This window comes from Hyperoodon ampullatus (genome assembly GCF_949752795.1).
Source record: "Hyperoodon ampullatus genome assembly, chromosome: 15".
Taxonomy (NCBI): Eukaryota; Metazoa; Chordata; class Mammalia; order Artiodactyla; family Ziphiidae; genus Hyperoodon; species Hyperoodon ampullatus.
This window is the reverse complement of record NC_136928.1, coordinates 53,880,450-53,901,026: the sequence shown is the minus strand read 5'-3', so window position 1 is coordinate 53,901,026 and position 20,577 is coordinate 53,880,450. Positions and strand designations below refer to the sequence as shown.

The following is a 20,577-nucleotide window of genomic DNA, read 5'->3' as shown; positions in this document are numbered from 1 at the left end:
ATAACTTTGTTAAAAAACAAAAAACACCTATGGAGCTGAGGTCTACTATCAAGGCATATTCTTGGCAGAATATTGGATTCTAAAAGCTTATAGGTTTAGCAAGGTGTTGGTTGGCTTGTTTGTTTACACTGGTCTGAGACAATTAGGAACCTCTCTCAAGATAAGAGTCCCCACATCTGGACTGTAACTAATGCTTTGCAAGTGAAGATATGGAATGGTGGTTGGTAGCTGCTGGTGCCAGGTTGATTTTTCCTAAAGTCCCAAACTCATCGGAGACCTAAAAAAGTTTGTGTTTGGTTTTTGTTCTATTCGCATCACAACTGCTCTGTTGTGAATATTTTGTTCAATACAAAAAGTTCGTTGGCTTTTTTTCCGCTCAACAAGAATGAAACTTCGTAATAATAATAAAAATAATAATAAAAAACAAAACAAAACAAAACAAGAGGAAACCGAAAGGGGAGGGGTGGGGGCCCCTCCCGGCACACAAGTTCGAGTCCAAGTGCTCGGTGCGGCCTGCAGTCTGCTTGTGGCCGAGGTCAGCCCCCCACACTCCCGAGCCTCCCTGCCCCTAGCAGGGGCGCGACTGCAGGGGCGCCCTCCAACACCCCCAGAACGGCCTTCCCTTCCTCCTCCTCACTAGCGCCCTCTTGCCTCAGTCGTCGGAGATGGAGAGGCGGCTGAAGATGGGCAGGCGGCGGCCGGGGTCGAGGCTGGGGGACTCAGAACCGCTGAGGCTGCCCGAGCTCAGGGAGCCACTCAAGTAGCTGTCGCGGTCAGACAGTGAGTCCGGGGGACTAGGGGGCGCGTCGAACACGGGCGACTCGGATAGGCGGCGTGGCAGCTGGAAGCTGAAGGGCGGCGAGGGCGGCGCGGCGGCGCTGGCAGGGAGGGGCGCGCTGGGCGGCGCCGGGGGCTGCGCGGGGGGCACTAGGCCCTGCTGCTGCTGCTGCTGCTGCTGGCTGCGATAGTAGGCGGCGGCGGCCACGGCGGCGAAGTTGTGGGTCTGGATGGCGAGAGGTGTGATGAGGCTGCTCAGCTCCGGGCCGAAGGCGAAGGCGTTGTTGGCGCACGAGGCCGACGAGCAGGTGGCGCAGGGCGCGCCCGGGGCGAGCAGGTCCTCGGCGCCCCCGGTGCCGTACAGCAGCGCGGCCGCGGCCGCTGCCGCCGCAGAGGCACAGCACGTCGGGGCGCCCGAGGGCGTGGAGGCAGCCGAGGCCGAGGAACAGGACGAAGCGGACGAGGAGCAAGACGAAGCCGAGGAACAGGAGGGTGGCGGCGGCGTGCGCGACGTGGGGCTGTCGAGCAGCAGGGGCGACTCCAGGCCCCCCGGGGGCTGGTGGTGGCCCGACGGGAAGCCCGAGAAGCTGAGGCTGTGGTGCAGCTTGGGCCGCGGCTCCCGCGGGAAGCCCAGGTGCAGCGCGTCGCGGGCGCTGAAGGTGCGCAGGTCCCCGGAGGCGCTCCCCGACGGCGCGGGCCGCCGCTCATCGGCGTTGTGGATGAAGTGGCAGCGCGGGCCATAGGGGCAGAAGCCGATGGTGTGGAAGGTGCGGCACAGCTCCGTCTTGTACTTGGGGTGCCGCGTCAGGCTGCGCAGCTCGTGGAAGCCATGCGCGAACTGGCACTTTTCGCCATACTTGCACGTGCCGCTCTCCTCGAAAGGCCGGCACAGCTCAGTTTTGTAGCGCGTTGAGTTGATCTGGGAGCCGCCGCCCCCCTTCTGCTGCTGCTGCAGGTGCAGGAGGTGCTGGCTGCGCTCGCCGTTGTCGCTGAACGAGCGGTCCCGGAATTTGTTCTCCTTGTTCAGCAGGGCCGTGCCGCCGCCCCCCGACGGCTCCTTGAGGGTGCCGTAGGAGGCCGGCCCGCCCGCCGCCGCGCTGCCGCAGCTGCTGCCGTTAGCTGCGCCCGGGAACTTGGGCGAGCAGCTGCCGGGGCTAGGCGCGGGGTGGGCGAGCGCGTGCAGGTTGCTGGCTGAGTGCCGTCGGAGGAAGCCCGGCGTGAAGCCCGAGCTGGGGGCGGCGGCCACGGGTGTCCCCACCGCCTTCTTGTCCAGCATGTTGTTCAGATTGAGGTTGGCCAGGGACTTCTCCGTCTGCCAAAAAGGAGGGTAGCGGGGAAGGGATGAAAAGTGGGAAAAGGAAGAGGGGAGGGATGCGTTGGGGTGAGTTGCAGAAGAACCACTTCCAGACCTCCAATTCTTTTTGGTTTTTTTCGGATTTCGACTCGGCCCCCAACCTCCACCCTTACACGCGCACAAGAATCAAGTTCGCGTTGGGAGGAGTCGGACTCTCCACCCTAGGCCGCGCTGGGTTGCGACATGTGATCCTCAGTCGTGGGCCGCCGGCCTGGGCGGCGCAAACCCCGTCCGGGAAGCCCCGGGCAAGCGTGGTTGTGGTCGGCTGCGGAGAAACTAAACAGCTACAGCGACTCCCTCCTGCCCTTCCTCCCCGCTCCTTCTCCCCGTCCACAAGGTGCGAGCACACATTGCAAACTCCGGCATTTTTCCCGAGCCCAAAAAGTCAAGGAGGGAAGAGGACCCCCAAATCCGAGGACAGAAGGCCAAGCCTGAAGACTCGAAGGGCTTCCTGCTTGCCCGCCCTCCTCCCTCCCTGCTCCTCCGCGTACCTTGCACAAGAAGTCGATATCGTAGAAGGCGGATAGAAGTGTGGTCGACATGTTTCTGGATCCTGTAATGGTCGGAGCTGCAGGCTGGGAGGTCCGGAGGAGCCCTCGGGGCGGCGCGGCCGGGCTTGAGCCACGACGAATAACGGGCGAGGGGCGGGGAGGGACCGAAAGTTTGCTGGGGGGCGAGAAAAGAGGGAGCGGGGGCAGCAGCTTGAACTGGTTTGAGGGTGCCCGGGAGTGCAGAGTGGGGGGAGAGGAGAGTGAAGCTAGAGCGCTCCTCCGCGCCCCGGGGTGCCCGGCCCGCCCCCCCCGCGCGGAGCCGACAGCAGCTCGCGGACTGTTGGAACTCAGCCGCCCGAGAGCGCGCGCCCTATATAGAGCCCCGGAGCGCGGCAGCGGCGGGGCGGGCCTGCCGCGGGGAGGGGACAGAAGGCTGACCCCGCCGGGGTCTCCAGGCAACGCCGCCCGCCGGCTTGCGGACGTCAGGCGCCTTCCTGGCCTCCCATTGGCCGCCGCCAATTTTTTTCCTCTGGGGGGAGGGGGCGGAGAGGCCTCGGGGCGGGGCTGGCCGCTGGGGCGCCCGGGGCGGCGTGGAGAGCTCGGCCCAGATGGGTGCTGCTGGGTGGCGGCGGGAAGGTACTGCTCCCCTCCTTTGGGGCTGTACTGTTGGAAATCCCCTGCACATTTAACGTGGCCGGGTTTCTGCAGCCCTGGACGTGTTTTTCCCCGCCCGGTCCTGCTAGGCGAAATTGCGGAGCTTTTATCTCCCACCCTCGGTTTTATACTGGGCGCGGGAATTGCAAAATGCAAGAATATTGCAACCGTCCGCGCGGCCCGGCTGTTTTTGCTAAGGGTGCTCCGGTCGGGGGGCGGGGACTCTGGGCCCGAGCTGACCGGTAGTGGCTCCATCCCGACTGCACGTGGAGACGCGGTGGGGGTGGGGGCCGGAGCGGCCACGCGGGCGGCTGCCAGGGCAGTCTCGCCCGGAGGAGCCTGGGCCGGTTCCTCCGCCCCTCTTCCCGCCCAGCCTGCAGTAAACAGGGCTTGAGCGCCGAGCCCTGCCGGGCAGGGCTGAGTGTCTGAGGACAAGGCGCTGGCTTTGCTAATCACATCACAAGACCTTGAGCCAGGGCCAAAGGCGCGGAGTGGCGCGGGGCGTCCCGGGCGGGGGAGCCGGCTGGGAGGACGAGAGGAAAGGCCGGGAGAGCCGCGCAGGCATGGAGGCACTTCCCAACGCCTCGTCCGTCTGCTGGTCTGTCCGGCTTTCCCCTGCCCTCCTGGGGGTTGTGGTACAGCTGCCAGCCGAGGCTCCCGCCCGCCCGCCGCAGCCTTGGCCTGGCGCGCCCTCCTAGCCCCTTAACTCCCGGGCCGTTGAGGGCGCCGCGCCCCGCCTTAACTCGTTGTGGGCTGCGGGCTCCGGCTGAGGCCGACCCGCAGCCAGGCTGGGCTAGGCACCGAGGATGCGCCTGGTGGGCTCGCCCCGGTTTCCTTCTCTTGCCAGCCCCACACCCCAAAAGCCCGCGTTGGGAAATGCTCTTTGCCAACGGCGCCCTCCGGGTACGGGGCAGACGCCCCCCACTAGCGCCCAGTGCAGCTAAGGCCACTGTCAGCCCCACTGGGGCAGATCTGGAGTCCGGTCCAGGACACTTCTCACTCCGCGTCTACGGATATGCTGCCAAAAAAGCTGGAGCGGGGCCCATGATTTCGCACACCTGGCAGCCTAGGCTGTAATTGGGCCTAAGTTGGAAGGTCCAGTACCCGCCAGGGAAAGAAGCTCCCGAGACCCACGCCCCCTTGCCCAGTTGATCTTGTTTCTGGCTGTTTCCTTGTGCTTACTTCCATTCGGCGGCGCTCATTCCCTCTCTCAGTTAACCCTGGGAGGGAATGAGCCAGGCCTGTCACTCAGGAAACCTACTCTTTAGAGTTCAGCTTGCACACAGAGCCCATTGCTGGACTCCTCACCCACCCAGGGAGCTAGAGTCAGCATAGGGCTGCAAGGACTTCAGGATCAGAAACATAGGGCTGGAGTTCAGGCCCTGTCCCTTACAAGCCATGTGAATTCAGGCAAATCACAAAATCACTTTGGCACCTGGGTTTCTTTGTAAAACTAAGATAATTCCTGCTTTACTCATCTCTCACCTTTGTCAAGGTGCAAATGAGTTATCTGTTAAGGTTTTTAAAAGATAAGTATACTCCACCTTATTTATTAAAACAAATTGACAAGGCATAAAAATGGAGAAAGCCAGGCCTCTGGAGTATGGCCAGATGGGTGGAGGTCTACAGAATCGTGAATGCAGAGCTGAGGGGTCACCAAATCTTGGACCCTTGAGCTTGGAGCCAAGGGCAGTGGCCTCAGAAGAAGTGACTGCTTCACTTTTGCCACCCGGCCTACACTGGCCCCTAGACAAGGCTGGGCAACCATGGCTGACACTTACAGCCTAGAATACCCAAGAACCCTGATGCTGTTTTGTTCTTTGTTGAAATGAACCACAGCACAAGAGTCTGAGGATGGCCCTGACAGTGGGGTATTCTGAGTTTCCCATGGGAATGCATCAGGAAAGTGTGGAACAGCAATTTCCCTCACCACTGCTACTGGAGGTCAGTGACAAAATTTCAGATACAAAAACCAGTGGAAACATCTGTCTCTCCTGTGCTCTCAGGCTGGCTACAACCAGCCAAGATCAAAATCTGGGGTAATTCTCAACAGCTATGAGAACACCCACTTTGCAGACTTGGTAGAAGGACTTTGGAGCTAACATGTAAACATGCTATGGTACATGCTTTGGTACAGAGTACCTGCTGGTAGAAAATATTTTTATTATTACGTAACTGCTTTTATTTCATTTTAAATGGAGAAAAAAGGAATGCTGGCCTTTTCCAGTGAGCTGGGCTTTGCTGGAGCCGGTTTCATAATTATTCTACCATGGTTATCACCACGTTGTGCCAACAATTCCCTGACTTCTCACCAGCCACGTCTTCTCAGAACAAAAAGAAATGTTCAGTTGGCAACTTCCCATCAAGTGTGGGCTACACAGATGCCTAACCAGGTTATTAATTCAGAATCACAGAAAACACATTTTGAGCTGAGTAGTTCAAAACCACCAGGGAATTTCCTGTCTCTTTAGGGCAAAACTTTGGACACTAAGTTAACTTCTTTCCTTGCTTCTTCCTACACAGACCTTTCTCTCTTCTTCTAGTAGGCTCTATTTTTTAGTGTTAGGTGGTTTTCTTTCAAAGAAAAACAAATTATGTTTGAAATGTAAGTCTTTCTGTAGTAGGAAATGATCATATAAAGCCCTCTCCCCTCTAAACTGCCCCTCCAGACCCTCAAACATCAATAAAATAATTCTCATTGCTCACCTGAGAAGTATTTAAAAGTAGTTACAGACCCTAAAAAGCTGGGCCAAGTGTACATAGGATTACTGCAATGGTTTTTTCAGATAACTAGGATGAAAAATGAATGTGGATGAGGCTATGACCCATCCAAGCCATGAATTTCAAGATAACTGTCTTTGGGTAACACTTACTCTGAAATTATAAATTAAAACTGGTAAGCCAGTGGAAAACAAAACTAGCAGCAAAACGTATGCAAGAGCGACACCTGCTGGGTGTCTGAGAAAGAGGGGAGGGCTGGACTTAGAAAAGCAGAAAACCCTTAAGGTTTCCAGGTTAAATCACTGAAATGGATAAAAGTTTTCTGGCATCTTAAATAAGAATCTTCTTGTTACTGCCACCAAGAAAATGACAGTAAACAGTGTAGGCATCAAATAAGTCATTTATTCTGACTCTCCTTTCCCCAGGTTCCTTCTAACAGCCAAGAGTCTATGATTTCACTGGGTGGTGAATCTGTTTTCCTAACAATAGCACAAATACTTTTTACAGTGGGGAGAGGGGGTAGGAGCTCTTAATGGCTCTTTTACTAATTAGGAGGCATGTGTAGGTCACTGAAGGCTTAACCATGCAGACAGTAAAAACAAAATTATTTGTATGAAGTCGATCCTTAATTCTCCCAGGATCCAACATTTGGAACATATTTCTGCCTTTGCTAAAATCAAATAAAATGTGGAATTCTGACCAAGTGGGCTGTTTGCCAACTAATCCAGCTCCCACAACTAGCCAGAAAAGGGTGGGGGCGGGGAATCATGTGTTAAAACCCAACTCTGTAGTCAATTCAGAGAAAAATGTAGGCCGGCTCTGGTTGGACACTGGAGGTCCTGGGGGATGAAAAAGGCTAATTCAGGCCTGCAGGTGGCCTGCACCTGGGAACAGAGTCAATATTCAACGTGGTAGCCTCATGTCCCACAGTAGCTGCAATAAACGAGGCTGCCTTGAATGACTGAACTGAAGAAAAAGTCCTCTGTAGGACAGAAGACTAGACTCACAGAAGTGGGGGAGTTGTGAAGGGGAGAAGACGCTTAAGTTTCTGTTCAACATTTTCCTGCGGATTGACTGGGGGAACAATCCACCCTACCCCCAACCCCACAAGTCTTCTTTCTTCAACAAGCCGTTTCTGTTCTTGGAAGAGTTAACTGATTCACTGCTGCAGGAGAGTCCAAAGCCCTGAGAACGAGGGTGTCTTCCCCTTCCTTTCCTTCCAGAAACGCCAGTAACCTCAGGCAAGCCAAAGCCCTTTCCTCCCGAATGCGCAGTCTCGTGAACTCCACCGTCTTCAAAAACTCAGCAGTTGGTGGCAGCTCTCTGAAGAGCTGGGAAAGGAGGTGGCATTGCTCTGACGCTGTCCTCTGAAGATGACAGAGCCTCTCGGGGCTGAGGGGACGCCAGCTGGACTTGGAGAGGAGGCGGAAGAGGTGCTTGTAGAGGTATTTCTTGAAGATCAGGGTCTCAGCCCAAAAGTTGACTTCTGTTTTTTCAAACAGGTAGTCTTCTTCCACCTAAGTCCGATGAAAAAGCCAAAAGTCAACCTTACAAGGGATGCTGACTGGCCCCAGTCCAGAGCAGAGTCCTGGCAGATGCAGAAGCAGTGTGTCCCCTCCCCACCTGACAGAGGGCTCACTCTCGCCTGTCAACACCCCTGTACACACAGCACTTGCAGCCTTGAAGGTCACCTTCTATCTTCACTCGTACTTCTCCACTGGAGAGACATTTTTTCCCCCCAGACTTAACATGACCTTTGATAAAGATGTGTTTGTGGTTCTCAGCCAAGATATTTTGGGGGCTTGGTGCTGAAAAGGGGACCTCAACACAGGAGGGGGCCCTAGACCTGAAGGTGCATCTAGAAATCAGAGAGGAGGGAGGAAGGGAGACCTGAGCAGCAAAGAGCGAAGAATTGACAAACATGAGACACTAGTCTCTCAGTATGAAACCAAATTTCTATAATGCTGGGGATTTTCAAGGTCATTTTATCACAGACACTTTATCTTGTCTCCTAATTTCCCATAAACAGGCTGCTTTTTGAACTCTTGGCCTGCCGGGGATGCCAAGAAGGCCAGCTGAGTCAGACACCGGCAGAGAGGAATTTCAGTTCTCAAGACGCTTTTACTGCTTATCTGGGTCCTCAGTTTCCCTATCTGTTGACTGACCCCAACCTGGAGGGGCTCATAGTTTTCTTCAAGCAGCAGAGACCCTGGAAGGACCCTGATTCTCTGGAAGTGTTTCACCTTCAGACCTACCATGGGGAGCCCCTGGTCACTCCAATGTTGATGAATAAGCATCCTCCATAATTAAACTCTCAACTACCAAGAGGCCTCTTTCAAAGTCCCCTCCCCACACTGATCGGAAGGCTTACCGTTGGAACTCCGCAAGCCAGCACGAGAGCTGCCCCAGCAGCACCCGCAGGCTGCTGGGGCCATTTGGAGACTCCCTAATTGCTTACCGCTCTGTAATCTGAGCATCCAGAAGCACACTTTCAGCAGGCACATCAAGCCCATGTAAGCCTGTAAGTGCTGCATCCGGTGGGTGTAGGATCACTCCCACCCACCTCCACTGCCCTGACACCCCAGGATTACCTGATGCACGCTCTCCACACAGGCCATGAGGTCATCACCCTCCCCCAACAGCCATCCTAGCAGGACTGGGAGTCCAGGGGCCAGCTGGTCCCACTGCTGGAGCAGGTCACACAGCACAGCCAGGGCCAGATCCAGTGCGACGGAGGCGTCCACCCGGCAGAAGGCAAATTCTGTGGAAATGAGAGAGGTGAACCATGAATGTGCTGCTCAGGGCCAACTGGGGAGGCTGTGCAGGACTCCAGGAACGTTAAGGGCTTCAGATACAATCACTGCCAGGTACTTCCCTGGTGGCACAGTGGTTAAGGATCCACCTGCCAATGTAGCGGGCACGGGTTCGAGCCCTGGTCCAGGAAGATCCCACATGCCACGGAGCAACTAAGCCCATGCACGACAACTACCGAGCCTGCGCTCTAGAGCCCACGAGCCACAACTACTGAGCCCACGTGCTACAACTACTGAAGCCCACGCACCTAGAGCCCGTGCTGAGCAACAAAGAGAAGCCACCACAGCCATAAATAAATAGATAGATAGATAGATAAATAAATAAATGTAAATAAATAAATAAACTAAAAAAACAAAAAAGAATCTGCCTTACCAATGCAGGGGACATGGGCTTGATCCCTGGTCCGGGAAGGTCCCACATGCCACGGAGCAACTAAGCCCGTGCACCAGTACTACTGAGCCTGTGCTCTAGAGCCCGGGAGCCACAACTACTGAGCCCGTGCGCCACAACTACTGAAGCCTGCATGCCCTAGAGCCCGCACACTGCAACTACTGTGCCCACGCGCCGCAACTACTGAAGCCCGTGCACTCTAGGGTCTGCGTGCCACAACTACCGAGCCTGCGTGCTGCAGCTACTGAAGCCCGCCCACCCAGAGCCCATGCTCCACAACAAGAGGAGCCACCGCAATGAGAAGCCCGTGCACCGCAACAAAGAGTAGCCACCGCTCGCCGCAACTAGAGAAAGCCTGCGCGCAGCAACGAAGACCCAACGCAGCCAAAAAAAAAAGGAAAATCACTGCCACTAGCCTGGCAGGGAAACTGGTGGGATAGTGGGATACGCTCACTAAGAGTTATTAATCCTCTCCTGAATCCTGCTGTCTGTGCAGCTAGAATGAGTCATAGGCCTGAATCCCACCATTTCCATGCCCCCTATCCCAGTGTGGACAGAAGCAGCCCCACCTACAAGACTAGACATCTATCTCCCCTCAGCCCTTCTAACTGGAAGGATATCACAAAAGCTTCCCACCCAGCGTCTCCTCTGCAGGCCTGCAGACAACGCCTGAACTCCATTGCTTTGTCCCTTCCTCTAAACCAAATCCCACTGAGCATGTAACACATTAACTCTCTAACATCTTAGAGCAGGGCATCAGCAAACTTTTTCTTAAAGGGCCAGAAGGTAAATATTTTAGACTTTGGGAGTCTTACGGTCTCTGACTGAAAGCAGCCATAGAAAATATGTAAACAAATGGTTGTGGCTAGGTTCCAATAAAACTTTAGGTTACAATAAAATTTGACTTTCATGTAATTTTTATTTCACAAAATAATATTCTTCTTTTGATTTTTTCCAATCATTTAAAAATGTAAAAACCGTTTGTAGTTCACAGGCCGTACAATGACAGGTGGGGGGCTGGAATTAGCTCATATTCTGCTGCCCTCTGTTAGCGTGAAATCGTTTTTCAGAGACTCGTTTTCTTAGCTGGCTGGAGGAAGGGTGCTAAAAGAGTCCAATGGGGTGCAGAAAGAGGAAGTGGGTGCCTTGGGGAAACCATTGCTTACTTCACCATTTTGCCTTAGACAGTCCTATATATGGGTTTGAAGGAAGGCTCAGGGCGTTGACATTTCTGCTAACAACCCCGCGTCTCCCACCCCCAACCTGGAGGAGGCCTGAAACGTAGGACTGAAATCCCACCACACAGACAATAAATCTCTATGGATGCATCCATACACCAATGCTTGTCTTTCAATGACACACTTCTACTGAGACCTCATCTTTCTCAAATCCACATCTCCACTCCAGCCCACAGACCTGTCCGTGACCATTTGGCCCTCAGAGAGACTTGCTCAGCACACAGGGAGAAGCCTCAGAGTCTGGAATGGAAAGCTGAGTTCCCCAGGGCATTGAACCAGGCTTAGTGGACCTATTAGGTGCCAGTCCCTAAGCAAGTCCTTTCTCTCCAGTCCTTCAGCATCCTTTGGGTTGGGTATTACCATCCCTACTTCACAGATGAGGAATCCAGGCACAGATATGTTAACTCACTTGCGTACAGTCAGAGAGCTTTAAGTGGCTATAAAGAAACCGGAATTGACAACAAGTTTCGTGGTGCATGCAGAGCGCAGATTTGGAGGATTAGCACCAACATTCCAGAGATGTAGGTCTTCCTGGTGAGATAAACAGAGTTGGTGAACCTCCAGCAGGGCCAGCACTACACAGAGCCCATGACTCACGGAAGCAGCCAAAGGATCAATGTTACTATCCTCAGAGCCCCAAATCAATCCCTCAGGACACCTGCCCCTTAGGCTCTGCAGCCTAGAATCAGGCTTCAAACTGGGAAACAGAAAAAGTTGGGGGGAGGCGTGAAGGTACATTTTAGCTGTCGGTGTGAGCCATGTGTTGGTCCAGACTTCACCTATAATACAATCTCTACTTTTATCTCTACTGACTCCCCTGTGTAGTTCTCAACTGGTTTAGAGTCTGTATGGGGAAGAGATACCATTAATCAGCATCTTTCAAACCTCAAAGAACTGAAAATACACATGAAGATCAGCATACAATTAAACACATAGCAGATGCTCAAAACATTCCAGTTTATGGCTCTAGAGATCATGAAATCTCTTCCTTTACCCCACTTGATTTGGTTTGAATACTAACACAGGGACTGCCACAAAGAAATCAAGCAATAAGTTGATAATAACGAACACCTTCCTTCTATTTGAACTCTTATTGCTCCCACCACCAGGAGGGAGGTATCCTTATTTAACAAACAAGGAAGTTGTGCTCACAGAGGTTGGGTAACAGGTCCAAGTTTGCACAGTTAGCAGTGGTGGCACTGAGCTAAGTCTCCCTCAGTCATAGGCCAACCCCCCCCTGCAGGGAAGCCATGGAGAAACACTCCCAGTAACCCATGGAGATGAATAAGTCAGACTCAGTTTTATCACTTTTATTCATGAAAAAGAGCTCCCAGCTGGGGGCCATATTTTGAAAAAAAGGGTCAAAGCTGTAAGTCCTCAGTATTCTGGCACCAGCAGCAGGTCAGCTTATCTTGGAATCTTCCAGAAAAACCTGCCCTCCGATTCACCCATTTTCCCCCCAACCCTTCTTTTTGTCTCCTTAAGGCAAGGACTGAAAGCCCCATAGGGAAGAAAACAGTTTCATCCACCAACAAAACCAGTGCCTGCAGCTCAGGCAACATTCCTGCTGGGTCCATGAAGAACACTTGGAGGTGACCAGAGATGCCACCAGGAAGGCCAGACTGATGCACCTGCCCCACCTGACACGACACACATCCTCCATCCTGCACCATTTTGCTGTGCATCATGCTTAGGAGGTGGCAGGAGAGTGACAGGAATGACGGAAGCACAAGAGGAGAGCTGGTGTCTTGGCTGGAAGTGAAACCTACTAGAATTATAACCATCCAAACACTGACCCTGCAAGGTGAGGAGAGATGGGGAAGGGACACTGGGTTGGGGGTGAGGGCAGGATTAGTTGGATTTAGACGTGCTTGAGGGGCCAGATGCACCTCACCAAGTTCCCTCTTTTTCTACCTTGCCCTGGATGAAGATAGCTCAGCCAGAACAGCCCAGATCTCTACTGGCCAAATGCCTTCTGAAGGGGAGGCTGAAGAGTAGGGGGAGGAATTTTTCACCTAACCATGCAGGCCAGCCAAGCTCTCACAGGCCTGCAGGTCCATCGAGGAAGCAAGAAAGCAAGTGACCAAGCAACAAGTGTGTCAGAAGAATCTGTTGTGTGTCCAGAACAGCCAAAACAATCTGGAAAAATACAACAAAACTGGAGGACTCATACTTCCCAATTTCAAAACTGGCATAAGGATAGACATAATATAGATCAATGGAATAGAACTGAGTGTCCAGAAATAAACTCTCACAATTACAGTCAATTGATTTTCAACAAGGGTGTTAAAACAACTGGCTGCTGGGAAAGAACAGTCTTTTCAACCAATGGAGCAAAGACAACTGGATATTCACATGCAAAAGAATGAAACTGGACCCCTACCTCACAACATATATAAAAATAATCTCAAAATGTATCAAAGACTGAAGTTTAACAGGTAAAGCTATAAAACTCATAGAAAAATACAGGAGTAGGCAATGGTTTCTTAAATGTGACATCAAAAGCACAAGCAAAAAAAGTTAGACTTCATCAAAATTGAAAACTTTTGTACTTCAAAGGACATTAAGAATGCAAAAAAACCTCACAGAATTGGAGAACATACAAGGGATTTGTATCTAAAATACATAAAAAACTCTTAAAACCCAATAATAAAAAGACAAATAACCCAGTTAAAACCTCTGCAAAGGATCTGAATAGACATTTCTCCAGAAAAGATATACAAATGACCAATAAGCACATGAAAAGATACTTAGCATCATTAACCATCAGGGAAAGACAAATCAAAACCACAATGAGAAACCACTTCATACCTACTAGTATAACTTTAATAAAAAAGATAGATACTAAGTTTTGGTGAAGATGTAAAGAAATTAAAACTCTCATATATTGCTGGTAGGAATGTAAAATGGTGCAGCCACTTTGGAAAACAGTCTCAAAGCCTCTCCTGCTCTTAGGCATATAACTAAGAGAAGTAAAAAAACATATGTCCACACAGAAATGTGTACATGAATGTTCATAAGAGCATTATTCATAAAAGCCAGTAAGTGGTAACAACCAAAATGTTCATGAACCAATGAATGCATAAATGAAATGTGGTACATCCATGCAATGGAATATTATTCAGCTATAAAAAGGAATAAAGTACTGAGACACGCTACAACGCAGATGAACCTTGAAAACATGCTAAGTGAAAGAAGCCAGACACAGAAGACCACATATTGTATGATTCCACTCATACAAAATGTCCAAAACAGGCAAATCATAGAGACAAAAAGTAGATTAGTGGTTGCCAGGGGTTGGAGAATGAGGAATGACTGCTGATAGATACAGTGTTTCTTTTTGAGTTGATGAAAATGTTCTCGAATCAGATAGTGGTGATGGTTGTACAACCTTATGAATATACTGAAATTTGTACATATGTACACTTTAATTTGATGTATTTTATGCTATATGCATTACATCTGGGCTGGGGGGCATGGAGAGTGTGGAAGGTTGAAAAATGGCCTCCCAAAAGTTATCTATGTCAAGTCCCCAGACCCTGTGAATGTTACTTTACATGGAAAAAGGGTCTTTGGAGATGTGACTAAGTTGAGCCCGATACTGAGATGAGGAGATAATCGTGGATGATCTGGGTGGCCCCTAGATGCCATCACAATTGTCCTAATAAGAGAGGGGCAGGGAGAGGTTTGACACTAGATGCACATAGGAAGACACACAGAGGAGAAGGTGATGTGAAGACAGAGGCAGAGGCTGGAGTGATGCGAGCACGGAAATGATGACAGCCTCCAGAAGCTGGAAGAGGCAAGGGCTGGATTCTTCCCTAGAGCCTGCAGAGGGAGTGTGGCCCTGCTGACACCTTAATTTCAGACTTCTGGCCTCTAGAACTGTGAGACGATAAATTGGTGGTGTTTTAAACCACCAAGTTTGTGGTCGTTTGTTACAGCAGCCATAGGAAACTAATACGGAGGAACCAAGGGTAAGTTGTGGGATTTCTTTTTGGAGTGATGAAAATATTCTAAAATTGTTTGTGCTGACGGTTGCATAAGTCTACGAGTATGATAAAAAACACTGAATCATACTCTTTAAATGGGTGACTTGTATGGTATGTGTATGGTATATCTCAGTAAAACTATTATGTTAAAAAAGAAACTCTGCTATGTGCCCAAGTTAGTTCCAGTTGCTGGGAGGAAGCCTGGCCACAGGGCCTGCCTGGAAAGGAGCCAAATGTCTAGAGCCCTCAAGCTTGCTTGTGGGGTCCAGGCCTCAGGTGCTGGAGGAATCTGCAGAGGTGAATGGTTGGGTCAGAAGGTGGAGAGAAGGCTCGAGAAGACTTCCGGGAGGAGCTGGGACTCTGCCTGGCCCTTCACCATATAGTCAGGAAACAGGTGCTGATGGTCTGCTCTGGGGCCGGTGCTGTGCTAAGTACTGTGGGAAAGCAAAGCAAGTGGCTGACATGTGCTGTCCTCAGGAAGCTGGTGGTCTAGATTGGAAGGTAAGGCTAACACTCAGGCAACAACAGTAAGGAATCAGGTGCTCCATGGAGTGGTCTGGATCCCAAGAGCTGCAGGAGTCAGGGGAGGAGAGACGTCAGTGCGGGGGAAAAATCATCTCCTAGACTCTCCCCTACTGGCTACGTAGCTAAGGCGAGCCCCCTCTGGGAGCGCTTCAAGCGGGAAAGGGGTGCTGGCACACACTCATGTCTGTGGGGGACAGTGCAAGGCAGACTGGATCAACACTCAGTCACTTGGAAGCGAGTTGGAAACCCAACAAATGAGTGTTTAGAACTGGTTAATCCTGTGCTTTCCATCCTTGAGAATGAATAACTCGCTTGGATTGCAGTGGAGGGCAACAGACAAGAGGCTGCAGCGCTGCTGCCGCGTACACTTCCTCTTGCTCCTGCTCCGGCCACATCAGGGCTCTCTTGCCAAGGCGGACCCTGGGGATCAGAGGCTCCTACTTGCTCCCCTGCCATCTTCTTTTCCACCTCCATGAAGAGGCCCACCTTGGGGCTGGGAGCTGAAGTGCAGGTTTCACGCAGTGTGCTGGATCCACTCAAAGTCCCAGCCTGTGTCCCCTAAGAGAAGGGATCATTTCTAGGCAGGTAGACAAGCAAGTCACAGGCTTTGAGATCATTTTCAACTGTACTGATTAAAATGAAAGTGCCGACATAGATTTTTTCTATGCTGCCAACCTTAAAAACCAATTCAGACCATGGATTAGAAACCTACCGTCTGATTCTAAAGTATCATGGGGGAGATGGCTTCTAGACCAAGGCCATTGGTCAAGCCTCCTTCCCAGTCCTTCCCAAGAGAGGTCAAGTCAGCCCAGGAAATGCTGAGCAAATGGTGATGGGTTGGATTCTCCCTGCCACCAGCTCTGGAGAATCCTGTTTCAGGCATTTGTGGAAAATCCCTCAACCCTGCCACCCAACCAACTCTCTGCTCCCCCCACCCATTTACCCATCAGTTCAAGCTTTTATCTCCCCACAAGTCTTTATCGATCACCAGACAGGGGGTTGGGAGGGAGGGGGGACTGTGAGAAACATGAGGAAAATTCCAGGCCCTTCTCTCAGAGAGCAGATAGTTTAGTCAGAGGCAAGCTGACACCTATGAAGTGTTAGGAAACAGTCCAAGACGGTGCATGACAGGGACTAATTACACCATTACTAGCAGTAATGAAAGGAGAAAAAAAAAAAGTGGGGAGTGGGAGGAGGGAGAGCTTCACGGAGGGGACACCGGGGCAGGCAGGGGCCAAGCGCAGCTGGGATGAAAAGGAGGTGCAGGGAGATTAGACCTGCCTGTTGAAGAGGGGGGTTTGGGGGAGCTGGAGGTGAAGATGGAGGGGCAGACGGCCTAGAGCAGGCTTGGGGGGGGCAGAGTTGAGTGAGTACAACTGTGCTTCCTTTTTTGTGAGTGAAAATATTTTAAGGTTTCACTAAGCTGTTTCCAGACAACTTCATCATTTCCAGTCTTCTCCATAGATTCCTTCACATCCCCCTCAGCAGGGCAAGAGCCTGTATTTTAACTGGTCATGAGAAACAAGTGTGGAACCAAAGCTTGGTTCAGCTGCTGACTCTGCCATTCACCTCTTGCAGGGTCTCCAGGAACCTCGCTGCCTGACCCTCTGACCCTCTACCCCTAGAGCCGAGGCTCTCCGCTCTCCAGGGCCCTCGGAGCCAGGGCTCAGAGGTGGGATCTCCAGGCACTGTGGTCAGTGAGAGGACTTCCTAACCCATCAAAGGTCATCATCTCAGACGTACTTTACCGTGAAACAGAGCTCCCAGATGACCCCGACCTGAGACAGATGACCCGGAGGAAGGTCTGTCCTAAGGAACAGAGAGAGGTGGCCCCTCCAGCAGCTCTGATGAGCCCAGCAGGAAGTCTGGGTCGGGGAACATGGGTATTGGCGGTATTAGTCTCTGTTCTTTAGCTGAATGCTTCGAAACTTTCATCAAAGAAGACGTGAATGTGCCAGTCGGTGCTCCCAAGGGCGGCCCAGCAGGTACTGCGACCACTGCCCATGCACTCACGGATCTACGTCGTGCCCTGGATGAGCCGGCCCCTCCCCTCACTCCCTCTTGGCCATGGTACTAAGTCTGGCCAGGAACTCAGACTTCAGCTGGCCCAGGTGGACCCCTCTTCCTCCTCCTACTTCTGTTTCTTCTTTTTGTTTTTTAAGCCCTGAAAACCACTGTATAAAAGACCGTACACGTAGGACTTCCCTGGTGGCGCAGTGGTTAAGAATCCGCCTGCCAATGCAGGCAGGGGACACAGGTTCAAGCTCTGGTCTGGGAAGATCCCAAATGCCGTGGAGCAACTAAGCCCCGTGCGCCACAGCTACTGAGCCTGTGCTTTAGAGCCCCGTGAGCCACAACTACTGAACCCGCGTGCCACAACTACTGAAGCCCACACACCTGGAGCCCGTGCTCCACAACAAAGAGAAGCCAGCGCAATGAGAATCTCACGCACCGCAACAAAGAGTAGCCCCTGCTCGCCACAACTAGAGAAAGCCCGCACGCAGCAATGAAGATCCAACACAGCCATAAATAAACAAACAAACAAACTTATTAACAAAATCCAAAAAGGCTGTACACATAGAGGCAACCAAACACATACCAGGGCTCCAGGGTTCCCAGGCCCCACGGGACCCAGCAGAAGCACCAGGCAGCAGTGCAAATGCACTGCTGGGTCCTCACACAAGTTTGGTACAGCTCACATGGTTTTTTAAAAATCAGATTTCTCATAAAAATCCAAATGCCTAGCATCTTTGGAAAATTCAGAAGATTAGAACCTGATGTCTCTATGCCTGTGTTTTACTGCGACTTCACAGCTGCTTGGAGCAGAGCAGTGGCCACGCCCTGTAGGAGGCGTCTGTGTGCCCTGTCTGACCCCACTGCCTCCCACCTCACCACTGCAGGCATGCGGGCTTGTGGCGCCTACACTAGGGTACCCAGGAGGGCAGCTGGCCTCCAGCCAGCCCCTTACCTGTACAGACGAGAACACCGAGACCCTCGAACAAAGCTCTCTCCTCACGTCCCCCCCACTGCTCGCTGGGCCTTCCCTCTCCCTCCGCCTCTCACAGCTTTGATTTCCTCATCATTCCTTCTGTGTGATGGATCTTCTTCCTCATCTTGACTTAGCCAGGCCTACTCATCCCTCAGGACCCAACTCAAGTCCTGTGGTCCGGGTCTCCCTAGCCCACTGTGACCTGTCTCTGCTCGTACCTGTATTCAATGTGTTCACAGATGGTGAGGAAACGCATTCCGTGGCTGAGCCCCATGTCTCTCCTTTTCCTGGGGTCACCCATGAGATAGCAGTGGGCACACAGCAGATACCATTCACTTGGCGCTTGACTGGAGTCTTGTACTAAAGCAACTGACTTAGGGCTTTGTTGAGTTTCCCCAATGGGAAAACCTCAAGATCGCCAAGAGTCTGGTCGCACGTGGAGACAGGATTATTGTTGCCACTTTACATTTAAGGTTATTGAGGTTTAGAGAACTTACTCTTTCAAGATCACCCAGGTTGTAAGCGGTAGGGTCAGATACAAACCCAGATACAGGCTTGTCTGACTCCGGAGCCTGTATTCTGGACCATTCTGCTAAGCTACCTATAAATGTTGAATGAACAGATGGATGGATGAATAAACTGATTATTTCCTGTTTGCCGCCCCCCACCTCCCACCCCCGGACCCATTCTTTGTCCTTCTCTATCCTGCTCAGTGCTCCAGGAATTTGATCTCCATGGATCAACCCAAGTTTCCTTGCCACCTGGCTTCTACCTAGATTCTTCTAATAGGGAGGGAACACTGAGATTTTGGAAGGCAGGAAGAGAGAGAAGTTGGGTGTTTCTTTCCTGTATCCTTCCCTGCAAGTTGCCAAGGTTCTGATGGTGGCTGTAACCCCTAACTCAGCTCCCACTGGGTTCTGTAACCTCAGTCCCTCTGCTCTCAGCTGCAGGGTGCTAGGGGCAGTGGTAGTTTCCTACCGCTGCTGGTCTCTAAGTGCCTCCCTTTACCTGGCAGTTCTCAACCTCGACATGTTACCCCCAGGGGACATCTGCCAATGTCTGGAGACATTTTTGGTTGTCACAATTCAGAGGAAGCAGTGCTACTGGCATTGCTGGGCAGAGGCCGGGGATGCTGCTAACCATCCTACAATGCCCAGGACAGTCCCTTCTCCAAAATGTTGACAGTGCAGAGGCTGAGAAACCCTGCTTTAACCCTACCCACAGCCTTGCACAACTGCAAAGAGTCCCTTCAGTGAAGTCTCTTGAAGTAAACACATGGAGGGAGGGATGGAGCTCTTCAGAGTTCATCAGGAACCAGAGGCCTGGGTCTCTATCTGGGGCAGAGGAGGAGGAGTTCACCTCCTCACCCCCTTTTTCTGGAAGGCAATCCCTAGCCTTACCCCCACCAGCTCTCTGGGCAGAGAGGTGACAACAGGTGGAAAGCAGCCACGTGAGATGAACAGCCTGCTACAGAGCCCTTTCTGTCCGGCAGTGGAAAAATATTCCAGTTCTGGAGGGAAAGGATAAAAAAACCATCATTTGAAATTCTAAAAATACTTGGGGAAAAAAAATCTTTCAAATATTAGTAATTTGCTTTTTCTTAATTTTCTAGCTATTTTCATATGGAACAAATGATCTGGGTTCCCAAAAGTTCCTGTAGACCCAGCCCCCAAAGACTGAGATCCCCACAGGTATAGTCATGTGCCTGATGCAAACATTTTTCCTGGTGATCTATCATGAAACCAGAGATACTGCAGCAAATCCTTTGTTTTCATTTTAAAGAAAAGCTAATTTAAAAAAAAACCTTTATTTTTAAGGTTAAAAAAACTATAATTTAAAAAATGTGGGCACACCTCAAATCACTGGGTAAATATATATATGTATATTTCCCCTCCCTCCCGGTTTTAAAAATGGATACAGCCTACATGAATGAAAACAAGTAAGCATTTCCTAAGAGTTAAAAGTGTGCACTTCTTATTCAGTAGGGCCATACTTCACCAAAAGGGGGTTGATAAATTAAATTACAGCTGGTTAATAGTTCACTTGGCTCAAAGCTTATAAAAATACTTCCATTTGTTCACTTCTAACCACACCAAAGAATAAGAAATGAATTCAAACAAATATCACCCTCAGGCAACAACACTGTGGAAAAGACCTGGTTCTCCTAGAGGCTTGCAGTCTGAGGAGAAGGGAGTGGCACCCACCAGCTCTCCACCTTTCCAAGGAACTGCAGTTTTGTGTGCAACACCCTGTCCCATTTCTTGTGGTGACCTCCCAAGGTCAGCGGGGAAGAGTAAGGCACACGGGGACTTTGTCCATGGCTGTTCCAGAGCAGGATAACCAAGGCGTGCCCCTGGGGCCCTGGTGTGTGAAGGGGCCACAGGGTGACGGATGAGCTGCAGCCACACCAGAGACGCTCTGGATGATAGCGTTGGGCCCACACTTGGCATTCCTCTGTTCGGTGAGGATAAATCATGCCAGCCCTCCCTTCCTGCATGGGGTGCTAAGGCAGCCTCTTGTCCCCAGATGAGCGGGGCCCTCTCCAGCACTTCCCTTGCACTTGGCCTGCTCCTTGGTGACTTCACTCTGTTGAGCTTCCCAAAGCGGGCAATCACCTCCACCTCTTCGTGGA

The 20,577-nt window shown here is 51.5% G+C and overlaps 2 protein-coding genes across 2 annotated transcripts in view; both read right to left on the bottom strand.

The window, feature by feature from the left end:
* Positions 1-652: 652 nt before the first annotated feature.
* On the bottom strand, positions 653-2,673 carry ZFP36L2 (ZFP36 ring finger protein like 2; the record flags this gene model as incomplete). The annotated part of the gene is made up of 2 exons (XM_079720575.1): positions 653-2,089; positions 2,623-2,673. 2 exons carry the CDS (start codon positions 2,671-2,673, stop codon positions 653-655), a joined length of 1,488 nt encoding a protein of 495 aa, XP_079576701.1.
* A 4,445-nt stretch (positions 2,674-7,118) lies between these two features.
* THADA (THADA armadillo repeat containing) overlaps positions 7,119-20,577 on the bottom strand; it is a gene marked incomplete at both ends in the record, with an annotated part of 312,306 nt that continues 298,847 nt past the window's right edge. The window contains 2 exons of the mRNA XM_079720411.1: positions 7,119-7,514; positions 8,589-8,758. Of these exons, the coding sequence (XP_079576537.1) occupies positions 7,119-7,514; positions 8,589-8,758 (566 nt within the window). The remainder of the gene's footprint in view (positions 7,515-8,588; positions 8,759-20,577) is intronic.